General features: G+C 36.9%; 1 protein-coding gene across 3 annotated transcripts in view; it reads right to left on the reverse strand.

The window, feature by feature from the left end:
- KIF13B (kinesin family member 13B) overlaps positions 1-26,328 on the reverse strand; it is a 192,544-nt gene that overhangs the window by 74,009 nt on the left and 92,207 nt on the right. For all 3 annotated transcript variants that reach the window (XM_087437381.1, XM_087437383.1, XM_087437382.1), the window contains 9 exons: positions 23,433-23,567; positions 15,251-15,381; positions 11,864-11,950; positions 10,123-10,313; positions 9,386-9,596; positions 8,338-8,500; positions 5,234-5,380; positions 3,648-3,797; positions 3,258-3,386 (listed from right to left, as the gene is read on the reverse strand). In XM_087437381.1, the coding sequence (XP_087293507.1) occupies positions 3,258-3,386; positions 3,648-3,797; positions 5,234-5,380; positions 8,338-8,500; positions 9,386-9,596; positions 10,123-10,313; positions 11,864-11,950; positions 15,251-15,381; positions 23,433-23,567 (1,344 nt within the window). The remainder of the gene's footprint in view (positions 1-3,257; positions 3,387-3,647; positions 3,798-5,233; positions 5,381-8,337; positions 8,501-9,385; positions 9,597-10,122; positions 10,314-11,863; positions 11,951-15,250; positions 15,382-23,432; positions 23,568-26,328) is intronic.

Below are 26,328 nucleotides of genomic sequence, written 5' to 3' on the forward strand. Positions count from 1 at the left end.
CTAGAGCACAGGTAATTTTTTGTTTTCAGTTTTTTTTTAGTTTTTATATACAAAAACCAAAATCACCACAAGGTGTCAGAATACCATAGACTTTAACTTGCTCAAGATACTAGAGCCCAGAAATATCAGAAGACACTGATGTTGTTTGGGATTTTAAAATATACTAACTCTATTTAACGTGATTAAAAATACTAACATGTTAATATGTGTATAATTTTTTTATCACAGAAAAATAAATGTAGACTTCTTTTATGGGCCAGCCATAGTCATCACCATGACATCTTAAGTGTCCCCAGACTGGTTTCCCTTGTTTTTTCCACCCATATTTTGTCTATTGTCATAGTTTATTTGCCTCCCCTCTTTTACACAAAAGGCTATCTCATATGCAGCATACAGTCTCTAAAAACTACTTCCGACAGAAAGGAATCAGTTCCTTGGAGACATGGCTGATTTCAGGTCTGGGACAGGAAATGTACAGGATGAGACCAGAATATTCATCACACCAGAAAGCAAGAAAGCTACCACAGTCTATGAGTGTTATGGTTGTGTCAAAAGGACTGAGGAGCCAACTGAAGATGGGATCAGTGGAGCTTCAATATAGGTAATAAATACAATGGATCGACACATATCAAATACATTTAAATCCAAGAGTTCATAATGATACTAAGACTAAGAAAATCTCACTGGTCACTTTTGGATATTAGTAGGAAAATCAGTTTATTATTTTGAAAATTAGTAAATAAAGGGAAAGCATGCAGCATTTACCTTGCCTTTCCTATAAAAACTTTATTCTCTGAATAACAAAATAGTTGATAATGGAAGATTCTCTCTATAGAAAAATTTCAGCTAATAAATGAAGGGAAGACAGAACTATAGTATCATTCTTTTCTAACCCCTAAATGAAATATCTAGGTAATAATCATCAATGATTGCTAACATCCCTAAAAGAGAACCAGAGATAGTGTGCCTTCTGATGGAAGAACACATCCCCACCTATAAAGTATCCTTGCTACTCTTCCTCTCCCATATACCACCTCTATTTATACCTAACTACCAATTTAGAGAAAATACATCTTAACATGTTAAATAATACGAATCAGCAAAATCAAGACTATGAGAAAATACAAGACAATGATCCAGTTTCTACAATAAATAAATTGTATGGTAAGAGAGAATGAAAAACAGAATGTGTGCATGCAAGAGAGTGTGCATGTATGATAGAGAGGAAGAGAGGGAGAAAGAGTGGGTGTGCACGTGAGCAGGAGTGCAAGTGCTAGAACCTAAAGATTAAAATAGACCTGAGGGACACACCACCCAAGACAATCAAGAAGATCGACTGGATACTTCATGACATTAAGAAAGTATTACTTTTTGATTATGATATTATGGTTATGTTGGGGGTTTTTTAGTACTCTTCTTTTGGAGACATACTAAACTATTTATAGATGAAATATGATGTCTGGGATTGCTTCAAAATAATTCAAGGGGAGGGGACAGCACAGAAATGGCTTGGGTGTACGACTAAAACAAGATAAGTTGATGACTGTGGAAGGAGGGTGAATGGGGATCAATAATACTTTTCTCACTACGTTTATATATGTTTGATACCGTCTATTAAAAACATCTTAAGATATATTAACTTCATTTTTTTTTTTAAAAAGACTCATGTTACCCAGGATATACTACTTTTTTCCAGTTTTAAAGATAAATCTCCCAAGTGAGATGGTATCTTTGTACGTTACTTTACTAATGGTAAACTTTCACACAGTTGATCTTTCACACAATTGCTTTTACTAGTCCATCACCTTTAAAATGGGCTATTATGGAGTCATCAAGCCTATGTCTCCATCTTTGATAATACTATAACCTCAAAGGAAAAGTTCTGAAATCAAGGACAACACAATAAAGATTAATCTTTTAGTGAATTAAGAGTCTTCCCCCCTCATAATGAACTAATTGACTTAGACATCTGAGGCCTTCTTAGTATATGCAAAGACCTACAGAAAGCAGCCCAACTCTTTAACAGCTTTAGCTTCCTCATATCTTGCAGCTAATGCCTAACTTATTCCTTTCAATACCAACTTCAATTCTAGTATATTTACTGAGAAAATTACTAGGACTGGACCTAGATTGGATTATGAAATAAGAGTTAAGTTTAGGCTTCCTTCGTTTCACCTTTTAATGGCCTCCTTCTCACTCATACACTGTTCCTCAAAAACCTTTTAACTGGCTCCTACAGTGATTCTCAACCAAAGGCATACCGGCCCACTAGAGTGTGTTTGGAAATGTATGAGAGGATTTTTTCATTGTCAAAATGAGTGACAGAGATGTTACTATCTATGCTGATTGGTTAGATATCCAGGAAAGTAATGACCTACCTAACATCTACCTAGCAATTATCTGTGAAAATACCACAGCACCCTATGGAGAAAGAGTTTTACATAACACACTCTCCTTCAAGTTGACTCTGAATCTCATTTTTCCAGAAATTTTCCTCAGACCTTACTATCTGAATTAATTATCTTTCCTCGGTGTCCCAGAACATCTCTTGTCTACCTCTCTCAGATCACTTGGGTCACACAAAATTGGAGTCTTCTGTTCACTTGTGTGTTCCCCAAAACAGACAATACACTACACAGGTTGCTCTTGGAGAGTAGAAATCCTGTCTTATTCATTTTTATATTCCCAGCATCTGGCACAATGTCTGACAGATAACACTCAACACACAGTTCATGAATGGCATGAATGGGAAGAGCAGAAAGAAAAGAGTTTGGGATTACGGCATGATGGAATAGCATAAGCTAAGGCACATGAATGAAGAGGAACAAAGAACATGTGGAAAAAGGTGTGAAGAGTAACTTATGGCAGGAGCTTAGGAAGAGGACCAGGGCTAGGATAAATCTAGAGCACCAGCAGGAAACAAGAGGCCCAAAAGGAGGAGGAAATTTGTGTGAAAAAAACTGGGCTTGTCCATAGAGAAGTTCAGATAAAATTAATTCATACAGTTTTGGAGCTGAACAGACTAGAGGAAAGAGGTGACTTATCCAAAGCTTCACAGAGGAAGACAGTGGAAGTACCTGCCTAACCGGTACATCAGGATATATGATGAAATATGGTCTCTAGAATAGCAAATACTAAAAATTTACTTAGAGACAGGTATTTTTGAAATTCAAAATAGAACACAATATTTATTGTCTAAATACCCACAATCCTCAAAATCAGCCTCACTTCTACTTCTAAATGACACTGGGACTTACCATGCATACAAGTTTGTTCTCCTGGGTTTCCTTATCAAGGGAGATCTCTGTGGGATCGTCACCTCCGGCAATTCTTTCCCCAACGTCACCGCTGATTCGCATCACCTCTACATGCAGCCGACCTGCCACCTAGAACATTGGGAGGAATTTCTGTTTCAGAGTCAAGCGGCTAGGTTAATGGTATATGAGAATTTAGAAGGCTAGGTTCTAATGTTACCTTCCCACACAGTACTGAGAATAATTACCATAATGCACTATGGGACACAGGTATTAATAATACACATAAATATTGATTGTCATTACTTAAGAAAAATAGTAACAACAATATCACCACCCTACTATTTCTTGAACTGTTCTCTGCAGGATACAAGACACGAAGAGAAAACTAACCTCTCCTTTCTGGTTGACAATTGGAACAGCATACTGTAACTTCACATCATAGAAGAGGGATTCAAGGAAGACATTAGCTACTCCAATGAGACTATGATTTTCCTGTTCATCATAGAACGGATCAGCACGCTTGAAGTAAGACCGTATTACCTTTTAAAAGATTCAGAACATAAAACCTCAGAAAATCACTTAAAATAAAAGAATTCAACCTACCATTTTTTGATGCACTCAAAGTGATTAAACTTAGTTGAAGCACAGCACTGCATTACATACACACACACACTCTTCCTCATTCCCATTTAGAATGGTGATCACCATCCTTCACCCATGAGAGCAATTCCAATAATACGTCATTACTTTTATCATTTCTTCTCCTTTATGTGGAAATCTTGCCACGAAAATAGAAAAACAACACATGTTGACAAGAAAAGGGGAAGAAGAGTGTATGAAAGTACTCTTCATTTTTCATTCATATCTATTCCACTTGTTCCTATCAAATCATTAGATATGCTGCTGCCAATGAGAGTGATGTCCTTATAGGAGAGTGGTCTGTTTTTTTTTGTATTTGTTATTAATGTTGTGTCATTTCTAAGTGGAAATAGGAGAAGAATACAGAAGAAAATGAAAAAAAAGTTTTTAAGAAAAACATATCATCTAAGAAGTCATTTTTATTGATGACAATGGGGAAAAATCAATATTTTTACAAAACAAGAGGCTAAGGAAGTAAACAACTCTAAGTGGAAACAGGACCAGCAGTGTTGAAAATATATAAAAATATACATAGTACATATTTCTATTTTACATATGTACAAGTACACAGCTGACCTAAATGAGAAAACCTGCAATTTGAGGAAAGAGTACCAGAGAGAGTACAGATCTATGGCACTCACTTTAGGATCAAAACTCCTTCAAAAATGTTTCCTTATAGTATAAATATTAAGATACCACTGATGGTCAATTCAAAAAACAGATACTGTAGGTTTATTATTTCCAAAGTTAAATGTGTTGAGAAATGGGAAGAGTGATAATAAGGCATGGTCTCTGTCCTAAATAAATTCACAGTCCAGGACAGGAGACAGACACATGTACACCAACAGAAGTCAGAATGGAATGTAGAAGATTCTACTAGAAATCCAGAGAACAAAAAAAGAGGAGAAGAGGGGCCGGCTCCATGGCCTAGTGGTTAAGTTCGGCGCACTCTGCTTCAGCCGCCCGGGTTCGGTTCCCAGGCATGGACCTACACCACTCATTGGCGGCCATGTGGTGTCAGCGACCCACATACAAAATAGAGGAAGACTGGCACAGATGTTAGCTTAGGGCGAATCTTCCTCAAGCAAAAACAGGAGGATTGGCAACAGAGGTTAGCCCAGGGTGAATCTTTCTCAGCTAAAAAAAAAGAAGACGCCTGAAAAATAGGTTATTAAAATTATTGATTAGCTAAACAATTTAGAGGATTAAAATAATTATTCTAGAAACAGGATTACTATTTTGGAAAAATGAACAATTCTTCCCTGAAATAGGTGGGCTCATTCCTATTTGGTTCCTTCTATGACTACCAGTTAAGTAATTTTTTTCAAATAACTTACTGGGGTATCTTCTTCACACTCTTTCCACTCCTGATAAAGGTCTCTCATATCCAACAACCTATTGTCCAGTTTCTCCAAAGACCAAATCTGCTTTCCTTTTCCTTTTCTTCTCACCTGGATTGCAGGCTCACTAAGAAGAGAGCCTCGCTGCAAAGACAGTTAAGAGTGACTACATGAAACACAAAGATATCCATCATGGAGGTCAACCCTGAAGATTCTACACCCACCAGTCAAATGTCATCAACCAAAAGTAAAATTGCCATCATTTGTTCTTCTGTTAACTGCAAAGCTTCCCAGAAATCTTACAAGCTTAATATAATGCCTTTATATACAACTGCAATCAGAATTTAAATTTACACTTAAATTTAAATTTAAAATCCAAAAGACTAGATCATGTTTACCAGGAAGTCAAAAATGCTTTATTCATCCATCATATGGCCAGATAATATCAGTGGGTAGAAAGAGAGTCATAAGCATTGAATGGCAAGCAAAATTTTGCTGGGACAGATAGTTAAGAAACTATCTTTTACCTTTCAAAAGTTTGAATTTTTAGTCATACTTTTCATGGTTTAATCTCAACAGTTTTGCCTTAAAAAGAAAATTCTATACAATAGCAATAAAATCCAGTTCAAAGAGAACAAAAAGGTTGAATTTTTAAATTTTTTTGAATGGGTAGTATCTTAATGTGGTACAAAACACAAAATGTTTAACAGAGGAGTAAACTATGAAAAGTATCACATTTACTCATTGGGATGCAACAAATGATAACAATTTTCAAATATACGTAGTTTGAATTTAAAATTAAAACATGATAGAACTAGACGGAGAAGCTGGTTGCAAAACATCGTAAATGTACTAAATGCCACTGAATTGTTCACTTTAAAATGGTTAATTTTATGTTATGTAAATTTCACCTGAAAAAAAATAGTATTCATTAAAGTTTTTCCAGTTTATAAAAGCAATGTGTTCTTAACGTAGAAAAAATTTTTAAACTTTTTAAAACCACAAAGTAGAAAATAAAAATGCCCCTGTACATCTCCCCCAGAGAGATGTATCTATCAGTTATCTAATCAATTTAATTTACTGGATAAATTTAGCAACTGTTCTGATATGTCTACTGAGAACTTTAGAGAATTGTGAAATACACCAATGTTGCTTTTACATCTCACCTATAAGCATTTCCAAAGAAAAAGAATTACATAATGAAACAAAGATTTTAGAATTGTGAAGGTCAAAAATTACCATTCTCTCACATACTGTAAACACCCTTATACCTTATATTCAGCCAGCTAGGGAACAAATACAAAAATTTCATTAGTGATAGTGGGAAGTGGTTTTTTAGGGGGAGAATGCTAGAACTGGGACTAAATGGCAATAAGCAATATGCTGCAGCATCATGACTTGGCCCTCCTGCAGATAACTACAATAGGGATTGGAAAACAGGAAAAAAAGAAATTTCTGCTTCTTACCAAAAATCACCAGAGAGAGGTGAGTACAAGGTCAGGAGTAAGGACCAGAATAAACAAAAGCACTTATAGCATGGACAGGACATTAACTGAAATAAGAGTTTTCACCAAAAATAAAAGAAGTTTTGTTGGATAAAAGAATGCAAAATCCAGCTGGAGTTAAGGAAACTATCTCCTTAGGAAATACTTCCTTGTCCAGCTCCCCTCTCTGGCTGAAATCTGAAAACACTAATCTATTAAATCAATACTAGAGCGGATTAGTAGCCATCTGTTAACAATGGCTGCTTCAACTCCAACACTCACTCACCTGTGCGTCATCTCTACCAGCAATACAAACAGCCCCATGAACAAACTATCAGGTGTCTGGGAGGAGACAGATGCCCAAAGTGACTTGAGTCACTTCTAGGTGTTGACCTGGCCGCCGAGGCAGCGCTGCTCCTTCCAACAAAGCCCAAGCCAGGATATACAGAAAAGGGCTACTGTCACGCTTAATGGGGAAAATATGCTCACATTTCTGTTTTTTCAACTCCAACACTACAGAATGGAATAAGACCTTGCTCTTCTCAGTATTCTAGAAGAAGCTGAGCCCTGTACCCTCTGCCCATGATTGGCTTTCCTCTACTGTTTCTTGTCTGTGAGTCCCACTGCACCCATGGTCCCATGGTTTGCCCTACAAACACCAACAAGCAAAATAAAGTTCTAAGTGGGTAAAATCTTTCAAACAACACGGAGAATATATATCAAAAGACAATTCTCCATCAAGTAAACACTGCATCATGTTCACAACACCTTTATTACTAAAAACACTAAGCAGTATATTTGCCAAACATCTACTCTGTGCAAAACATTGACCTTGATACTGTGATGCCATAAGAGAAAGAAAGATGTGGTCCTTGCTATCAAATTAGAATAGAACACCTAAGAAGGACTCATTAAAACTTTGTTGTGTCAAATACCGTATAAGAAACACAGCACAAAGACCCTCAAAATATTTATCTGAATACAAAATTCTACCTAATCCATCAAAAATTATGTATGAACATGAGCAAGAGCTAGAAAAGAACCTAAATAGGAAAAAAAAGAAAACAACTGAATGGCAAGGAGGGAAGATATTGATGGGACTTTCCTGCTACATTTTATTGAGCTTATTACATTACACCAAAAAAAGAGATTTGTGACCCTGAATATACACATGAAACAACCAATGAACAGTTGTGCAGAGCAACGTATTCGCAAATAGAAAATAACATGGTATAAGCAGAAAAAACACCTAACTTGGGGGAGGTGGTTGTAGAGTGGTAACAGAACGAAGGGAAAAACCACTTTGGGAAGATTCATCAGGAAAGACTTCTCAGAAATAATTTAAACAGATCTCAAGAAAGGGAGTTGAGTGAAATCAATTGGTAGGGCTGGGGGTGTGGAGAGGATATTTCTAGCAGATAAAGGACATATATACAACAAAGACAGATAATTAAACGTTGATTCTACTCAAGAGAGGAGGACAGGTATGGAAGGATCTAGACTGCGGAGGGTATAGACGGGAATGAGAGCTGACCCACTGGGTTTAACTAACCCTGGTGAAATAGAAAGCAGTTTATCCAATGATAACTTTGTTTTTTCCATTAATGGCAACCTCACCTTCCTGTTGGCATCGAGGCTGGAGGCTGGAATCTGTAGGGTTACTTTATACTCTGTTCTTTTATCCAGTTCTTCTGCAATGTAACTAGCTTCTCTCACCAGCAGATTGGCTTTAACAATTTGTTCCCTCAGCCTCATCAGGCTGTTATTCAGTGTTGCTTCTCTTTAAAAAAAAAAGAGGGGAGGGAGGATAACCATCAAGCAGCACATCAGAATATTATATAGTACATAATACGTTAATGCCAAACTGCAAACCAAGCTTTACAATTGTCTTTTGCACACAGGGAATACATTACCGACACTGACCCATGCACGCACTTGTATCTGGGCTACATCATAAGCACTGGCACAGGCTCATGTAACAAGCTGGCCGTACATTAGGGCAGTGCTTTGCAAACTTGACTGTGTATACAATCACCTGGGGATTTGACAAACTGAAGATTTTGACTCAGTAGGTCTGGGGTGGGGCCTGAAATGCTACATTTATATCAATCTCCAAGTGACAGAGGTGCTGTCTGTCTGTAGACCAAACTTTGAACAGCAAGAGGTTAGTTAAGTACAGTCTGTAACCATGGATAAGGCATTTTAGTGCAATGCTAATTAGACCGGATAGAGATCAAACTTGCAATCTGAATCTCATTAGCACCATGCTTTACCTACCTGAGCTAATCAGTCCAGATAACCACCTTTCTTTTTTTTCCTTTTTTTAAAAAGCATCTACCCAAGCTTCAGAACCTAAAGTATAATACAATGATAAAGTATAACTTCTAAGCACAAATACTTGTTTATTCAAATCCAAAAGCCATATAAACGAAAAATGGGGCAGTGCCTAACATGGGCAGCTTTAAATAAATCAATATAAATTGAGGATTCTCATTTTTTTCAAAAATGAAAAAAAAAGGATAATGTCAAGTGGTTCTTAGCTGTAATGCTCTTCTTTTAATATAACTCTTTTTTAAAGTAATGTTTAGATTTTTCCATTCTGTATCTCACCAAGGTGAGTTACAGGTGCTGAGCACATACAACAGAGGCCCTCTGTACCACCTACCTCTCTTCAGCCCACTGCCTCAATCGCTGCTGGGCACTGGGTGAGTGGAAAGAAAATCTGTCCACAGTGCGACAGTTTTGTTTCTCAGGAGACAGCCTTCTTCGTAGCTGCTCCAATTCGTGTTCATACATAAGCCTCTGGCGCTCTAACGCAGATCGCTTTTCTTCTTCATGCTGCTGTTCCAGGCTGTTCAATATTGACTGCATTGGATCTAAACAAGTTTTTTTTTAAAAGGTAAATAATGAACAAAGGTAACTGTACAACATGATATATGTCAAATCCTACATTGTTGTTTGTCATTCTAATTAATAAAATATGATTCTTAAAGACAGTTTGGAATAAACTTAGCTTTCCTTACTCCCAATTACTTAATATATTATCTATTCTGTCAGTTGTATGCCAAACTATCTTCCATACAGAAAGAGCAGGTCTGTTATATGTTCTACACATAATGGTTAATGCTCCAGAAAACCACTACAATAATGAGCCAAGGCAGTCAAGTTTCAAACCTGAGAAATTCTATCAATGAGTACAAAGTTTGCAGTGATTTGTATATCAAGGCAGAAAGAATGAAAGTTTTTATAAATATAAATTAAAGCCAAAGACACAAAGATTATAGTAGAGAGAATAACAAGAAGATTTCCTTTTTTGCTAACATCTAAAAGGTCTCAGTCATAAACATTTTTAACACTCCACCACCTTTCAAAGATTCTGAAATGCACGACAGATCTGCCCACCATTATTGCCCAGAGCCTTCATGGTAACCTCCATCTGCGCATATTCGTAATTGAAGTTGATTTCACTGGAAACCTCGCTGGAGGAGTCTCCGTCTACATCCAGCTGCTCAGAACTGGCATCATTCTTCATGGAGGGGTCTTGTTCCTCATCCTCTCGATCTGCTTTCTTTTTCTTTTTAGGCAAATTCAGTCTTGCGGGAAAAAAGAACATTATTTTTTAGGTAAAGATATGCACTTATTCATTCCACTCATTAAATATGAGCATTTGCTGGATTGCAAGAGTATACCACGTAAGTATTAGGCAATTACTGTACTCAGGAAGTTTATGTCCTAGTAGTAGAAATAAAACACACACATATGCTCAAATAATTACAACAGAGAGTGTGACACAAGGCCTCCTGACGGTTACAAGCTAGGCATTAAAGAAAAGCTGAGGACCACTTCAGACTGGAATAATTATGGAAGGGATGATAAAGTGAAGTCATTTGAGCTGAGCCTTAAAGGATAAGGAGAAAGCAGGGCATTAGGGCAGAGGAAACAGCATGAGAAGAGATGTGGGGATGGAAACTCTCCTAGTCTCTGGAGAAATTATGAAGACAACAACATGGGGACACACAAAATTTGTGTAGTGGAAGTTGTAAGAAATAATGCTGGAAAGATCAACTTAACCCAAACTATGAAGGCTTTGAATACTAAGCCAAGAAATTTACACTTGATTTAGTTTGAGAAGGAAAAACATGAAAAATATTTTCCATGCACTTTGTTCCCCTCTACCGTTTCTTCAATAATCAAAATATCAACAGGCCTCCAAGCAAAGGATCTTCCATTAACTATAAGAAAACCAGTTTGATATCAGGAGCACAGTGACCAGTGACAGGAAGACAAATAGACCAGGATTTTAATTTTATATTATATCCAGCCCACCTTTCCCTGACAATAGACCACCAGTTTTGTATGGGAAGTAATGTGTGCAGTGTCAGGTCAGACACTTTCTCAGCCTCCCTTGCAGCTAAGAGGCAAATTCTAGCAAATGAGACCTAAGTGGAAGGTTGCTGGGGACTCTGGGAAGACCTCTGCTTTTTCTTATCAAGAAGACAGTCAGGGTGAGTACTATCACACCTCAACCCTGTTTTCTTCACAATGCTGCTCTAATGCCTTGAGTGGCATGACCATCTTTAGACCAAGGGAAGGCCAAAACAATGACAAGATTTCTGCCATGACATTTTTGATAGGCCTAGCCAATGCCAACAACCATCTTCCTTCAGATTTCCTGTTTTGTCAGAGAAGTAAACCACCTGTTTAAGCCATTACAGTCAAGTCTGCCATTACTTGAAGCTGAAAGCCTTCCTAAAAGAAATATGAACCTTATTTTATGGATAAGGAAACTAAAATCACTGCTGTTTTCCAATGAAAAATAAACAAATAAAAAGATAAGCCAAAAAAAAATTAATGAATTCTTATATCAGATGGCAAAACAATAATCTTCCATTGAAAAAGAAAAAATATGTAAGTAAACTCAGTATTTTTCCTGAGTGTATTGTTCATATATCCCTCTGTCTCATACCACACAGTGAACAAACATATACATAGTAAATAAATACACATATAGTAAACAAATGTATATGTACACAAAACAATGTATAATTTTTATAGAGTTAGGTTTACATTTTAGTATGTATTCTTCTATTTCAGAGTATAATTTTCAATAATCTCTCTCTAAGAGCCGTGAATTATGTCATACCTGAAGAAGTGGTTGTTTCCCCATAATATCCTGTCTCCATGTTGTAGCTGTGTAGGACTGGATACAGAAGAGCCATTTACAAATGTTCTGTGGGGAGAAGAGGTCAAATGTAAGTAATGATTATCATGTTTTCTCCTTTAACCTTCAACTTTCCAATACGTAGAGATCCAGTTACTACGAAAAACAAAATAATCAATTCCCCAAAATAAAACCTGCCCTTGGAGAATTTTATTATTTGTATTTACTTCTTTGCTGATTTACCTAAAACGTTTATGGTACTAAATATAATAGATTAGTATCCTCTGTTTTTTTCAAGTTCTAAATTTGTTATATAGCATATAAAGGAGTAAATATGGAACCATTACAGCCAATAATAAAACGATAGTAGTAGTATATACATTGCAACTAAAACAAGTATGTCCCACCAATATGGATAAAAAGAGGCAATCAACCAACTAGACTCTAGAAATATCTACAGATATCAGTAATAAGAAATGAGACCTATGTTAAATTCTTCTGTAACTTCCTATAGCATAGAAAAATGTCCATATCCTATCAATATGTAGAAGATTTATCAGGTCCACTTGACTGCTTATCTTGACAATGGAGTTCAACAGAAGAAAGGATGGGTAGAAAGATCCCAAGGAAAGAATCTGTAGGGTCAGGAAATAAACAGAAAATTATGCACACCACTATAAGACTGAGATTCCTGGAATACCACTGTCACCATGCTCTCTCCTGCTGAATGACTCATTTACTAAGATATAGGATAAAGTTTAAGTTCTTTAATTTGACACTCAAGGCTCTACAAAAGGAAGCCCTCTTTATCTCCTCCTTTGCCTCTTCTAGTGAAACTTTCAACCTCTGCAAAAAAATTGGCTTATGTTCTGTCTGTTAAACAGATTGACTCTTCCTCCAAAGCCAAGCTCATACCAGTCCTACAACCTGGAATAAGGTTCCCATTCCTCTCCATCCACCCGAGGCTCATTCCACTCTCAAAGTCCAGTTTGGTTTCTACTTCCTCTGTAAATGCTGCTCATCCCTCCAGCCTGTAGTATCTTAGTTTCTTTAAATTCCTAAAGCATTTACCGAGCGTTATATTGCTGGTTATTTTTTATCTATATGCATACACACAAAATTTTACTCTCTATCTAGAATTCACTCACCATGTGGATTTTTAAACACTAAAAGTAATTGGTCTTTACACTCCTATAGTCTGATTATTCAAAACACGAGCTCAAAAAATACAGTTTGGACAAGAGGGGACCTACTAAAATTAGCAGATTTTAGCCTTTATGACACAAATTTCTTAAATACAATGAGGAGTTTAAGTAAAGGCAAACACATATATAGGCTTAAGTTTGAAAGTCACAGCAACTAAGCCATAAGTAGTAAATAAAAGCATGAATATAATAACAGTTCTCAAAGAGTGGTCTGCGTGGGGGCCCCAAGATGAAAGCTATTTTCATAATAATGCTAACAGGTTCCCTGCCCTTGTCCACTGTGTTGACAAGTGTATTGGTGGTGAGTAAAACTGCTGGTGCTCTAGTACAAATCAGGGCAGTGGCATCGAACATTACCAGTAGTCTCTGGATTATTCACTGCCATGCATTCACAATTAAAAAAGAAAAAAAAAATTTCACTTGACAATGTCCTTGATGAAGCAGTAAAAATTCTTTTATTACATCTTGACACGTGAATATACAATTTTTTAAATATTTCAGGTGACAAAACGAGAAGTAAATGAAAAGCACTGTGTTAATGCATACCAAAGTATGATGACTGTCTTTAGTAAAAGACATATACAAAGTAGTTTTTCAGACGTGTATACTAGGCATTTTCTTGAAAATGAACAAAACCAGCCTACTACTTCAAGGAAAACAACTGAGAGTATTTATTGCCACTTGTAAATTTTAAGCTTTCAAATAAAAATTAGAATTTTGGAAAACTTGTGTCCATGTCCTCCAACCAAAGACCACCAAGAACATTCCTGTAGTTGAACAAGCTGGGTTTATTACTCACCCAGAGGGAAAAGACACACCATGAGAAGCACGGGGCGTTTGAGTGAGAGGGTGCTGGGAAGGATCTGTTGCAGGATTTGGGCTTTAGCTGGGCGACCTGGGAGAGGGCCTAAGGAAGCGAGGGTTCTGTATATACAGGATGATGTCAGAAAGGAGCAATTCTATAATTGGGTAATTCAAAAACTCTTATCTATAGAAGGGAGACCAGAACGAGGATTAAGTTGTAATCAGTGAAGTAGTTGTCAATCACATTGGCCAAGACAGGGTGTTTCGTATATCGTGGGTGGCACAGTGACCTGTTTTTGTCTGTGCTTAAGCAAAATTATTATGCAGCCTGCTGTGTCTTATTTTATCACAGCCTCAGGGTAGCCTTGTCTCAGGCTGGTATTCTGTGAGATTATTTATGCCCAAAAGAGAACAGCATGGCCTGGCTGGGAGTGCCAGGCCAGCTTCTGCTCTTTTTTTTCTTTCTCATTTATATCCTTACCATGAGCTTGATAGCTTCCCAATACTTAAAGGTCTTTATGAATGAAATCAGTGAGATAGTAATGATTTTTTGATATCATATAATCAAATGAATCAACATTTGGAAGATCAATATAAGTAAGTTAACCATCATCTGTAACAGCTATTGATAGTTATATAACTGGGCAATAACAGTTTTACAGCTTAAGGAAACAAAATGACAAACGTTTAATTTATATAATGTTATGCCTCTTCATTCATTCATTACTTTTTGAGCACTTAATATTACATGCTAGGGATAGAGAAAAAAAAAAGAAAGCTCCTTGTCCTCAAGGAGCACATAGTCCAATGGGGTAATAAAGGTTAACAGCCCACAAGAACACAATATAAAGTGTTAACATAATGGGAAGCATGAGGTGCACTGGAATACACACTAGGGGTCCTTAATTTGGACCTAACAGGGAATTCTCCAAAGTAGATAATGACAGAGATCAACTTTCAAGGTCAAACAGCATTCCTTGCTGGTCAAAGGAATGGCAGATGCAGAGGAAAAGGAGATAAATAGGAAAGATATATGATTTTGTCTCCAAAATAGTGGAAAGCCATCTGGCTATATTGTGAGTGGACCAGGAAAAAAGATTAGGGTGTCAGCAGGGGTTCCAAGCAAGATTTGATGAGGGCCTTATGTAAATAGGGCCACAGTAGTGGGTATAGAGAGGAAGGGATAGGTTTAAGAGATATTAAAAAGTTAAATATAAAGGTCTTGATAACTAACTGGATATCTTCATTAAGTGAACTTAAAAGCAAACAAAGGCTAAACATCCTGTATACCACCCACAACTAGTGTACTTTCTTCCTCTTAACAATTATTGTGACATTGACACTAATTAAAGTCCATTACCTGGTGTTCTTTTGAGGAGTCAGCATAACCTGGCCTTCTGATATGATGTCTATAATACAATGTTCAGGAAGAATTCCCATTCCACATAGTTGGATATCCTGGGAATTTGCTGAACCTATCAATGTATGTTCCTACAAAAGAATCAAAATTACTGATTAATATTGTATTCTTACATGTACACAAACTGAAATCATCTACTCTGAGCCCTCATACATTGATCCATTATCTTAGCTAAAAGACTTTTAAAGCAAATGGAAGAGTAGAGGGAATTTCTGGCTTTCTCTGAAATTCATTCTACAAGATATATTTTCTTATAAGGAATAATGCAATGAGTTGAGTTATACCTTTTAAACCTTAAACTGTAGTTTTATATTAATGTCTATACTATATTCATTATTTTCAACTGCAATCTTGATTCCAAATATTTCATACTACTCTCAGAGCACGAGCCGTGTGTCAATGATGTACCAAAAATATTGGTCTGAAAACTACAGTTACTTAAGTTGTACATCACTTACCTGGTCTCAATCAAGATCAGTCAACTACAAAGATAAAAAGCTATTCAAATTTAAGGAGTTTGAAAAGACTAAAATTATTTTATGAATCACATGGTCTTAAAAGATAGGACAGCTGTGTTCTTCTTTACTGTAGACCCCCAGTTACTCAATTCTCTAAGCCCCAATCACTAGCCTCACTTTTTGGCTGCTAACTGAGAAAACTGACATAAAAATCAAGCTCCCTCTTGTGTGCTTCAAGATTTGACTGCCCATACGTGACTAAATGTCGATATGACTGGGATGTGTCCCTAGGCCACCTTCTCCTTTTACATGCCTAGATCAGGGGTCAGATCTGAAATATTTTAGGCTTTACAAGTCATATGTAACTACTCAACTCTGCCCTTGTAGTGTGAAAGCAGCCAGACTATATACAAATGAACAAGTGTGGCTACTTTCCAATAAAACTTTATTTATGAACACTGAAATTTTAACTTCATGTAATTTTCAAGTGTCCAAAATATTACGATTCTTTTGATTTTTTTTAACCATTTGAAAAAATGTAAAAACCATTCTTAGCTCGTGGGCCATATAAAAACAGGCAGGGAGCTAGATCTGGCCTGTGAAGTAGGCTGCTGACCCCTGACCACAATGATCTCGTCCAGCCCCATGGGCTTTAAACACTGTCTCTATATAAATTAAATCACCCACTAGGAAGTACAGACTTTAGTTCCATTATTTTCCCACCTCCCCTACCACAGTCACCATTATTTATTGCCTACTTGGCACAACTTGGATGTCTAAAGACATTTCAAAGTGAAAGGAAAAAAGCAGAACCTTTGCTTCCCCCAATCCCCCGGACCCAATGACTCTATTCACTTCCCCAATAACAATGGCACTACCACCAGCCAGTTAGTCAACTAAAAGGCTTAGATGCTATCCTCCAGTCCTCTCTTTCCCTTACCAGCTACCCCTAGACCCACATGAATCAGGAAATCCTTACAGACTCTCCCTCCAAAACATATCAAGAATCAGCTCATTTTTCCCCACCTCTACTATCACATCCTAGTCTCTTGCCAGGGTGAAAACAAGAGCCTCCTACTACTTCTCCACTTCTACCCCCCTCCTCCCCTCCCACCACAACAGCTGATCATATGATCCCCCTATTGAAAACCCTCTAGTAGCTTCTAATGAAGCCTAAATCCTTACCCAGACTTACAAAACCCTCTGCAACCTGGCCCCTGCCTACCTCTGTTATCCTGGCTCCTACCACTCTCCCTCTTCTGGAGCGTGATCCAGCCACATTGGCTTTTTATCTGTTCTTTGAGCACACTGACTGTTCCCTCTGTCAGAAATGCTCTTCTCGTGATCTTGAAACTGGTAGCCTCTTATCATTTCTATCTCAGCTTTTAAGGGCACATCCTCAGAGCGGTGCAGCCTGAGCTGACAATCAGAAACAGCCACTTATCACTCTCATTTTTGAATTCCTTACACAGCACTGACTGTTGGTGGGTTTACTGTCCATCTTCACAGCTAGCATGGAAACTCCATGAGAGCAGAGAACAGCCTGACCTGCTCCCCACTGTAATCCAAGCACTTAACACGGGCCTGGCACATTTAGCCATTAAATACATACAGAAGAAAAATAAATGAACGATCATTTCCCTTAGCATTCCCTTCAGACTCAATGGAAGATGATTCTCTCCTCTTCTTTGTAAGTACTCTTCTAATTATATTCTGGGTTCCAATTCTCCCCATCTCTTCTGGGACCTCAATCTCATAAAAGGCCTCTTCTCTCTTGTATTTTCATTTCCAACTTTTCTGGGGGTTTCTTCTCTCAACTATACTGCAGTGGTGTTTCAAAGGAAACAAAGCTCTGGGATCCAGAACCGTCCCAATTCTCAAGTAGTGTATACAATACAGAGGACATTCCAGGCAAATGATACTCCTCGCTATCAGGTGAGGCTTCCTGGCCAATCCCACACCTTCATAAGCTGGAGAACAGGGCTTGATTAGGTGTAAACTACAAGTAATGCTTTTGTGACGGTCAGCAGCAGGTCTAAAGAATCTAGTCCATGCCTGTCTCCCTTCCCCACTTTGGTTCTCCCCTCTGTCTTAAACATCAACCACAAGGTGGAGAGAAGTTCTTCCAAAAGGGAAAAAAGTCTGTAAGAGAAAAAGTGCCCAAGATCACCTAAAAAAGAAGAAAAAATCCCCAAAGCATCTGCCCTAGGCCATTTCTATGTAGAATCCCTTTCCTCGTCCTACTTGTGCCTTTGGGATCCTTTTTGCCCTTGGGAGTGGAGGTGGAGAAAGCCTAGAGCCAAACTCTAGGTTGCAGTTTGAGTGTACCACCAGCTCCTACTACCACACTCCAAGATGGCACACAGGTTCATTCCCACATCTTTGCCCTCACTCTTGTTCTCTCTACCAGAAATGCTTTCTCTTCCCTTCATCTAAATACAAAGTATCTTTCAACACCTACTTCTAACTACATCTTCTACTTGAAGGTTTCACATTAGTCAACACTGACTTCTCCCTTCTCTGACCCCTAATTACACTTAGATTCAGTACCACAATTTACTATCACACAAATGTTGTTTTTTCCCTTATTTAGATAGCAAGGTCTACAGGACCCCTGCGTCTTCTCCAACAACTAGCCTAGTACACGATACATGGTGGATGCTAAATGTCTGTTGATAGACTGAATTAAAAATTATCAAAGACACAATATTAACTCAAATAGGCAAAGGTTTAAACCAAGTTCTAGAAGGAAAATTTCATTTTTTCAACAAATATTACATTGAGCACCTATTTTGAGCCAGGCATTGAGCCATTAGAGACAAGAGATAGATAAGGTCACAATTACAGAGCTTATGTTACAAACGACAACTTAAATCTCTCATTGGAGGTTATAATGAATCTATTCTGATTTGGATGAGGATTTGCTGGAACCTCAAATATTGAGTTCTAAAAGCTCAACTTTGCCAAAGCCTTAATGTTTGATATTTAAACAAGTTAGACAATAAGCTTTTTGAGAAGTTCTCTCCATTGTGCTCTAAGCACTGCAATAAAAAAATGAGGATGAGAGAAAAAAATTAACTTATCATACGTTGGTACAGAAGTTTATCTAATGAGTAACTAAATGCTATGAAAGAACAAAGTAATCAAAATAAGATAATCAGGGATAGCTTTTCAGTCTCTATGTGATCTATGGGTATAATGACTCTAAAGTATACTAGTTTTAGGGAAAACTTTAGCAAATATAAAATACTATATTTTAAAATCTCAGAAATAATCAAAGGATAGGAATGGCCTTTTAACCTTTCTTCATCCATTTAAATTTAATTTCACTGAAGATGATTAGTTAACTATTCTATGAATTTACTATGCCTGCTTCCTTTATAAATCAACTATTTATGTAGCTCTTTTGAGAATCTCACTTTGATCAACTAAGTCCTCAAAAAGAGAGAAAGAGAGAGAGAGAAAGAGAAGGAGGGAGTAGGGGAAGACGGACAGAGACAGGACGTATTCATTAGTGCCATATTTCACAGGGTGGCTTTTCCTATCCTACAAGCAAGAAAAGCAGCATACTAGTATAGTCTGTGTAGCCCCTCAGCCTTATCAGACAACTTCTGAAGGAAAAGGTAACTGAGGACCAGGGACAATAAGCAGAAAAGTATTTGTTACTCTTTACATATCTAAATAATCAAAATTCTTTAGTCAAGAAGTCGCCCTAGCTTGACAGAACCAAGACTCTGAAGACAGCTTTTCTGGAATGGAGGTGAAGAAGGAAAGAAAGGTATCCTTCGGTCTTTTACAAATTCCAATACTACACTAGATGAGCCAAACTTCTGCCAACCAGGAACTTGTAACGTGCCACAACTGCGTCTTACTCATCTTGGGCTCCCTGAAGCCTAGCCCACGGCTCCATAAACAGAGCGGCTGCCGCCCCTGCCATTCTGACCACCTCAATCGGTGACTGATTACCGGCAAAGACGACAACAGGCAGTTTACTCTCAATGGGAGCTATGCTACAGGATGGACATGTGCTTTGAAGCTGTTGCTGAATCCCTGGTACAAATTCTTACCAAGTGTGTATATGTATAATTTGTCCCAAATCCTTCAGAATCACCCCTGTTTCCTCAGCCATTAGTAGCTGACTTGTGAAAAAAGTAGATCCAGAACTACATAAGCGGAAAAGCTCTCCTGAAAGATCTGGTGGATAATTCAAAGAGGTGATTAGAATCAATCATACTATGATCCTACTTCTGTAATTTAAAAATACGTATCAGTATAAAGCTATACACATACATATAGGAATAGACCCAGAGGACAGAAATAAAAATATTAACTATTACGTGTGGTCATCTCTCGGTGTTAGAATTTGCGCGCTAATCCACCCCTTCTTTTTCTAATAAGTCTTCATAAAACTCTTTAGGAAAAAACGGTATATTACTGGCATAATGTTTTTAAAGTGAGGGGAACAGCTCCTCCCTCTAGAAGCTTGGCTGATGCTGGTATAAATCTCCAAGTCTACCTCAGAACTGCAGGCAGTCCTTGCTTTGCACGAGAGTGTGGGACTGTAAAAATAACTTTGCAAAGAGATCTTAATAATCAATGAGAAAAATTGCAATTATTCTGTGACCTTTAAAATAGCCTGTAAAAACATTAAGAATTCTCTTACTGTTATAATGTATAGGGAAATCAAAAAATAGTAAAACTGATATTCATTTAGTACACTATAATTTAGAACATTAGAAACACTGAAATTTAAAGCATTTTATTTCTTCGTTAAAAGCTTATCGAGAGTAATTTGAATAGTGCTTGCCTTCTTCTCAACGTATAACTTACAATACGGAGTGAGCATATTTTCCATGCCTTGGCAAACTGTCATACCTCTTTCTAAGATTCTACCATTTCATACCCTTTATGCTTTCAATGTTTCAAAGGATCTCCAAAGAGTTCCCTTAATGTGAAGTGTTTTCTGGTGTCACTCTCTTTGAGACATCTTCATTCTTATCATCACAACCACTTTCATTATTTATATTGATAAACTGACCTTCACTAAGTTCCTCTGGCTGTGTATTTAGAATCTCACAAACAGCAGAAGTGTCAACATCATATACTAAATCGTGGTAACTGGAATTCGTGTATGTTAGAACCATGCAAAGCAAGGACTGCCTGTATATGGAAATTAAATACAAAATTATCTTGTGAATTAGGCTCTATCTATGGTTTGGCCACAACACCTTGCCTCTGCCAGTTCAAGACAGAACAAATAAATGGAGGATTCTGTTCTGGAAGAGAACCATACAATTTGGAACTAGAAAGAACATTAGAGATCATTTAATCCAGTGCCCTCATTTTACAGATGGGGTGATAAAAGTCACCCAGAGATGTGAAGTCATCTGCCCAGCATCTAAACTGACTTGAGAATTTGAAAGCAAAGAAATAAAAAACGCTCAGCCTCCAAATTCCTCCATCCCACATCATGGTATCGCTTTACCGAAGCAGAAACTGTTCTTGGACCGAGACCATCCTTTTGAATGTGCTTTGTCATGAATATACTTTTTGTCGTGGGGTTAGCTTGGGCAGTGAAGAAATCAACACTGCCTCAAACTCTGCCAACACAGGGTTGACCACACGGTCTGAAACAGAATCCCAACACCTCCACACAAGGCAACCAGAAATATTTGGAGTACTCTCCAAAAGTCTTTAAATAGTTCCTTTGTTTAATTTTTCAGTTAAGAAACAGATATGAATCAGGTTGTTTTCTTGTTGGGTGTATGTGTTTGTGTGTCCCAATTTGAACTTCATCACATCAAAAAGAAAATGAACTCATAGTTCTGAGAAATAAAAAGGGTAGAATATTTAAGTCCCATTCTAATATTGCATCTCTCCTAAAGCATATGAATATCTACAGCTGAAATTCTAACCCAAAATGCTGCCAACATTGTTTAGAAGTACAGTAAGTGACATGATAATACATCATTTTTTTCAATAGACAAGGATAATATACATATTAAGTTACCACACAGAGTATCAAATGAGAAAATGATATGTGGAATACTTTATATTTATATAGTGCTTTTGTTTATAAAGTGCTTCCATATATCAAATCTCATTTAATCTTCATAGGAACCTGTGAGGTTGCCAGACAGAGAAAACTTCCATTTACAGAGGAAGAAACTATAGACTGGAGGGGGCAAAGGACTTCAGATCAAACATCTGTTAAGTTGTGGTACTGGACGGGCCGGCCCCGTGGCTTAGCGGTTAAGTGCGCGCGCTCCACTACTGGTGCCCTGGGTTCGGATCCCGGGCACGCACCGACGCACCGCTTCTCCGGCCATGCTGAGGCCGTGTCCCACATACAGCAACTAGAAGGATGTGCAACTATGACATACAACTATCCACTGGGGCTTTGGGGAAAAAAAGGAGGAGGACTGGCAATAGATGTTAGCTCAGAGCCAGTCTTCCTCAGCAAAAAGAGGAGGATTAGCATGGATGTTAGCTCAGGGCTGATCTTCCTCACAAAATAAATAAATAAAGTTGTGCTACTGGACTAGAACACAGGTCACCCTCTCCCACTCCAGTGCTGCTCCCACTGCACCACAATACCTACAGTGCACACATGACCATATGTACCAAAGACACGATTTAACGCACAGTGTGATAAAACATGGTGTAAGATATTAATAAAGGGGCTTTATCAAAATAACACAAAGCAATTATCCCAGGATATCTCTGATAAAAACTGAGAACTAGCCAGTGTGTCATGAACTCTTCGGTCTCTTTAGAAATGAAATGACACAACTCTCTAATTTTAAAGCTGCTTCCAACTTGACTAGCTCATTATCTTTACTTTCTTAGTCACTTTAGTAAAACCCACACAGAGAGTTCCTGTATTATGAGGGGGAAAAAATTTCCTCCTAATATTTATTAACTGCATGTTAGAGTCATATAGTCCATTATATAATTCATTTATGCTCTGAGCTTCACACCGTCAATTTTGGCGAGCTCCACATAACTTATGTGGTGTCTCAGGATTCATGCTCATTCTAAAGTTGTCTCTTCCTGATACGTCCCACGACTTACAGGTTTCAATGTATACCAGTATTTTATTTTTTTCTGTTCCATACTCTGATCCTCTCAGTCTCTAAGTTACCTCTTTTTTTATAAGTTGATAATCCAAATTTTTTAATTTTCCTAAGAATTACTGGAAACACAAATTTCATATCAAGTGGTCCTAAGTACATAACTTCCTTTAAACATTTCCTCTTATAAGCTAACGAACCACTCACAAAAAGGTGCGCTTCATATAAATCACAAAAGCTTTAGTCTACTAACGAAGCATTTACTTTTAAAAGTCATTCTTTAAACTTTAAAGTTATCTACTTAACTCCTTGGTATAAATCACATTAAATAATAATAGCTAAGTTACTTAATTTACTGGAAACAATATCAGAATATCATTTTTTAAATCACTAGGTTGAATGACTTCACTCAAAAACTAAAAAGAGAAACTGATCCCAGAAACCCAAGATTTTTCTACCCTCCGGCTTACGCAAATAAAAACAATTTACTAACTCATTATTTTTGAGTGCAGTTCTCCAAGTTTAAAAAAAACAGTGGGAAATACTGTTCTATTTCATGGCAGGAAATAGTAGCAAAGCCTATTACTTCACCTTTAAATAGTAAACAAGAAGTTCATTCAGAGCTGGATCAGCATTCAGATTAACAAGGAAACACTTATCATCCCCAACTTTAATTCCAGAAGATTGAAGAGATATTCCAAGACTCTCCAGCTGTTTCTGTCGTTCCTGTAAATTATTAGAGAAGTATTAATTCCACACCTATTGAGGCAGCGAGATATAAAAGGTCTTACGCTAGAATAATTATTAAATAACTGTATAATTCAAATATGTTATCTTAGGACATAGTATTATAGATTATTGCATTTTTTCTCTTTCCAAACTACATAATGTTTTATTTTGTTAATTAAAACTTTTTTATTTTGAAAAATAAAGCCATTACAAATAGCAACCAAGTATACTACTGAGTTCTCAATTTCCATTCGTGAAAATATCTAACATCTAGAATTCATCTTTCTCATTTAATTTTGTATAACGGAACAAATGTAAGTGTTTTACTCAACTGTGATCTTTCTAAAAAGCCAAGTTTTCAACACACTCTGCTGCTTGACATCCTCAGTGACTCCCCAGCCAGGCTAAAGACCAAACTCCCTCAACTGGCCCTTCAATCTGGCCCATTTACTCTCCATCTTCAAGTCGTGTCACTCCACTCTCAAAGCCTGTACTACAGGTACATGGAACATCTTCCAGGTCCCTGAAAGCGTCAAGAATCCTCTCTTTAGCTTAAGGGATTTTACACTCTTCTTTCTGTCTGGAGCATACTTGTTCTCGTACTTGGTAAGTGTTTACTTGACCATTTCTCTGTAAGGGCATGGATCCCATCTGTCCACTGTGTGTTCCTAGCACCTAGCACCTAGCACAGTGCATATGAGCAACGAGCACTCAAAATGTCAGTGTTGAGAATTTATCAAAATAAAACTCCCATATGCATTCGAGTACTATTTTCATAAGAATATGAACCTTTCTCTTTTGTGCCTACCTGTCTCTGAATCCATATAATATATGAACATATGCATATAGGGAGATAGATGTGAATCCTGCAACCAATGCTCTCTAATTAGGGCATATATGAATTGGAGCAGAGTAGAGTGTCTTTGACTATGCATAAATAGCAAGTAGTAATGAGTCACAGCCACCAAGGACCTTTGATTCTAAGGAAAGACAAGACAAGCTAAGTCATTTAACTAGCGCCACACAGTAACTTTACAGCATAATTAAATTACAGCCTCAGAATTTTGCTATTTCTAGGCATAGCATCCTACTTGATAGGCCACTGCAACCTGGTCAATACATCTCACCTAAAAGTATACTACCACAAAAGGAGGGAAGGGGACATTTTGGTTCTGGGTCTTTCAATTAAGTTTCTCTTCTAACAAAAAACATTTTGGGGTTCTTTCATTCAAACTACTCTTTTTGAGTAGTTTAGCACTAGACATTAGAGTTTTCAGCACTCAGTTCTAAGAAATTATTATCCTTGATAAAGAACCATGTTCCTAAAATGAGGAAAGCAATTCTAATATATTTTGTGTAGTCCCTTCCAAGGGAAGGCTCTTTTATGTAGGAATTTTAGTAGATAATTAAAGAATTATTCCAATAATGAGAAGAAACATTTCTCTATAAAAACATCTTTTCTTCTTTTTTTGGAAACTACAAATGACATAGGTAGATGCTCATGAACTAATATTTAAAGAAAAATGTAGGGTAGAAATTAGTATATCAATTTGTGCACCAGAAAAACTTGAAAGAAACTGCAAAGATATTAACAATAGTTTTCTCTGGATGATTGAATTACAGTAAAATTTTCTTCATAATAATCTTTCTATATTTTCTATAAGTAAATACTACTTTTGTAATACAATAGTTTCTTCTACTTAATTCCTATTATGACTCTATTAATTCTCACTATGGAAATAATTAAAAGATTTAGAAGAAATCTGGTTATTGTCATCTAGTGGCAAAATTTTAATTGTACAGAAGCAAAGTTAAGCCTAAAAAAGAATATATGAATTAACAAACGTAAAGCCACTCAGAGTAAGGGAAAAGACAGGACTTAAATGAGATAATGTATGTAAAACAGCCAGGATATACTTAAATAGTATATAACATATAGTAAATACATATTTTAAAAGATAAATTAATAATGTTTTAAAAGATAAATTAATAAATTAAAATCTTTCTAGCTCCTACTGGTGAAATCTAAAAATCTTAGTTTGAAATTTAAAGCCCTCTATAGGATAGCCAAACTTACTAATCTTATTCCCAACTACTCCTATACTCCCCAATAACGATTTTCTGACTTTTACTCAATATTGATTATTGAATATGGAATGTTACTGAATATAGGTTTGTCCAAGGTCATTTAGCAAATCTATACCAGGGGCAGCAATATAAATGAATAATTCTCTAAATTATCAGTGATAGTAAACTATTGTTTTATACTTATTCTTATGTATTTTCCTGTCACTTGAGATTTTATAATGATAAAAAACACCACAAAATTTTTGTCTAAACCAAAAAAGATAACAATGGCAGAAAACTGTCAATTCATCGTTACATCTGCCACCAAAAACTCTGAAGCTTTTAGTCATCTAAAAATCTACAAAAGTTCGCAACATCTAGGAATCAGTTCGTACAATAAAAAAGTAGGACAAAACATAGCTATGTTTACTGATACCACTAAATATTGCTTCTGATATCAGAGGTTGGTTAACTTTTTCTGTAAAATGTCAGATAGTAAATATTTCAGTCATTCTGGGCCCTATGGTCTCTGTCATAGCTATTCAACTCTGCCAATGAAGCCATAAATAATACACAAACAAATGAGCATGGCTGTGTTCTCACAAAACTTTATTTATGAAAAGAAGTGGCAGACCAGGTTTTCCCCAGGGGCACAGTTTGCTGACCCCTGATCTAGCTCAAGGTTTTCATT

The sequence above is a fragment of the Ceratotherium simum genome, chromosome 12, assembly GCF_057802395.1.
Source record: "Ceratotherium simum simum isolate JZ-2026a chromosome 12, ASM5780239v1, whole genome shotgun sequence".
Taxonomy (NCBI): Eukaryota; Metazoa; Chordata; class Mammalia; order Perissodactyla; family Rhinocerotidae; genus Ceratotherium; species Ceratotherium simum.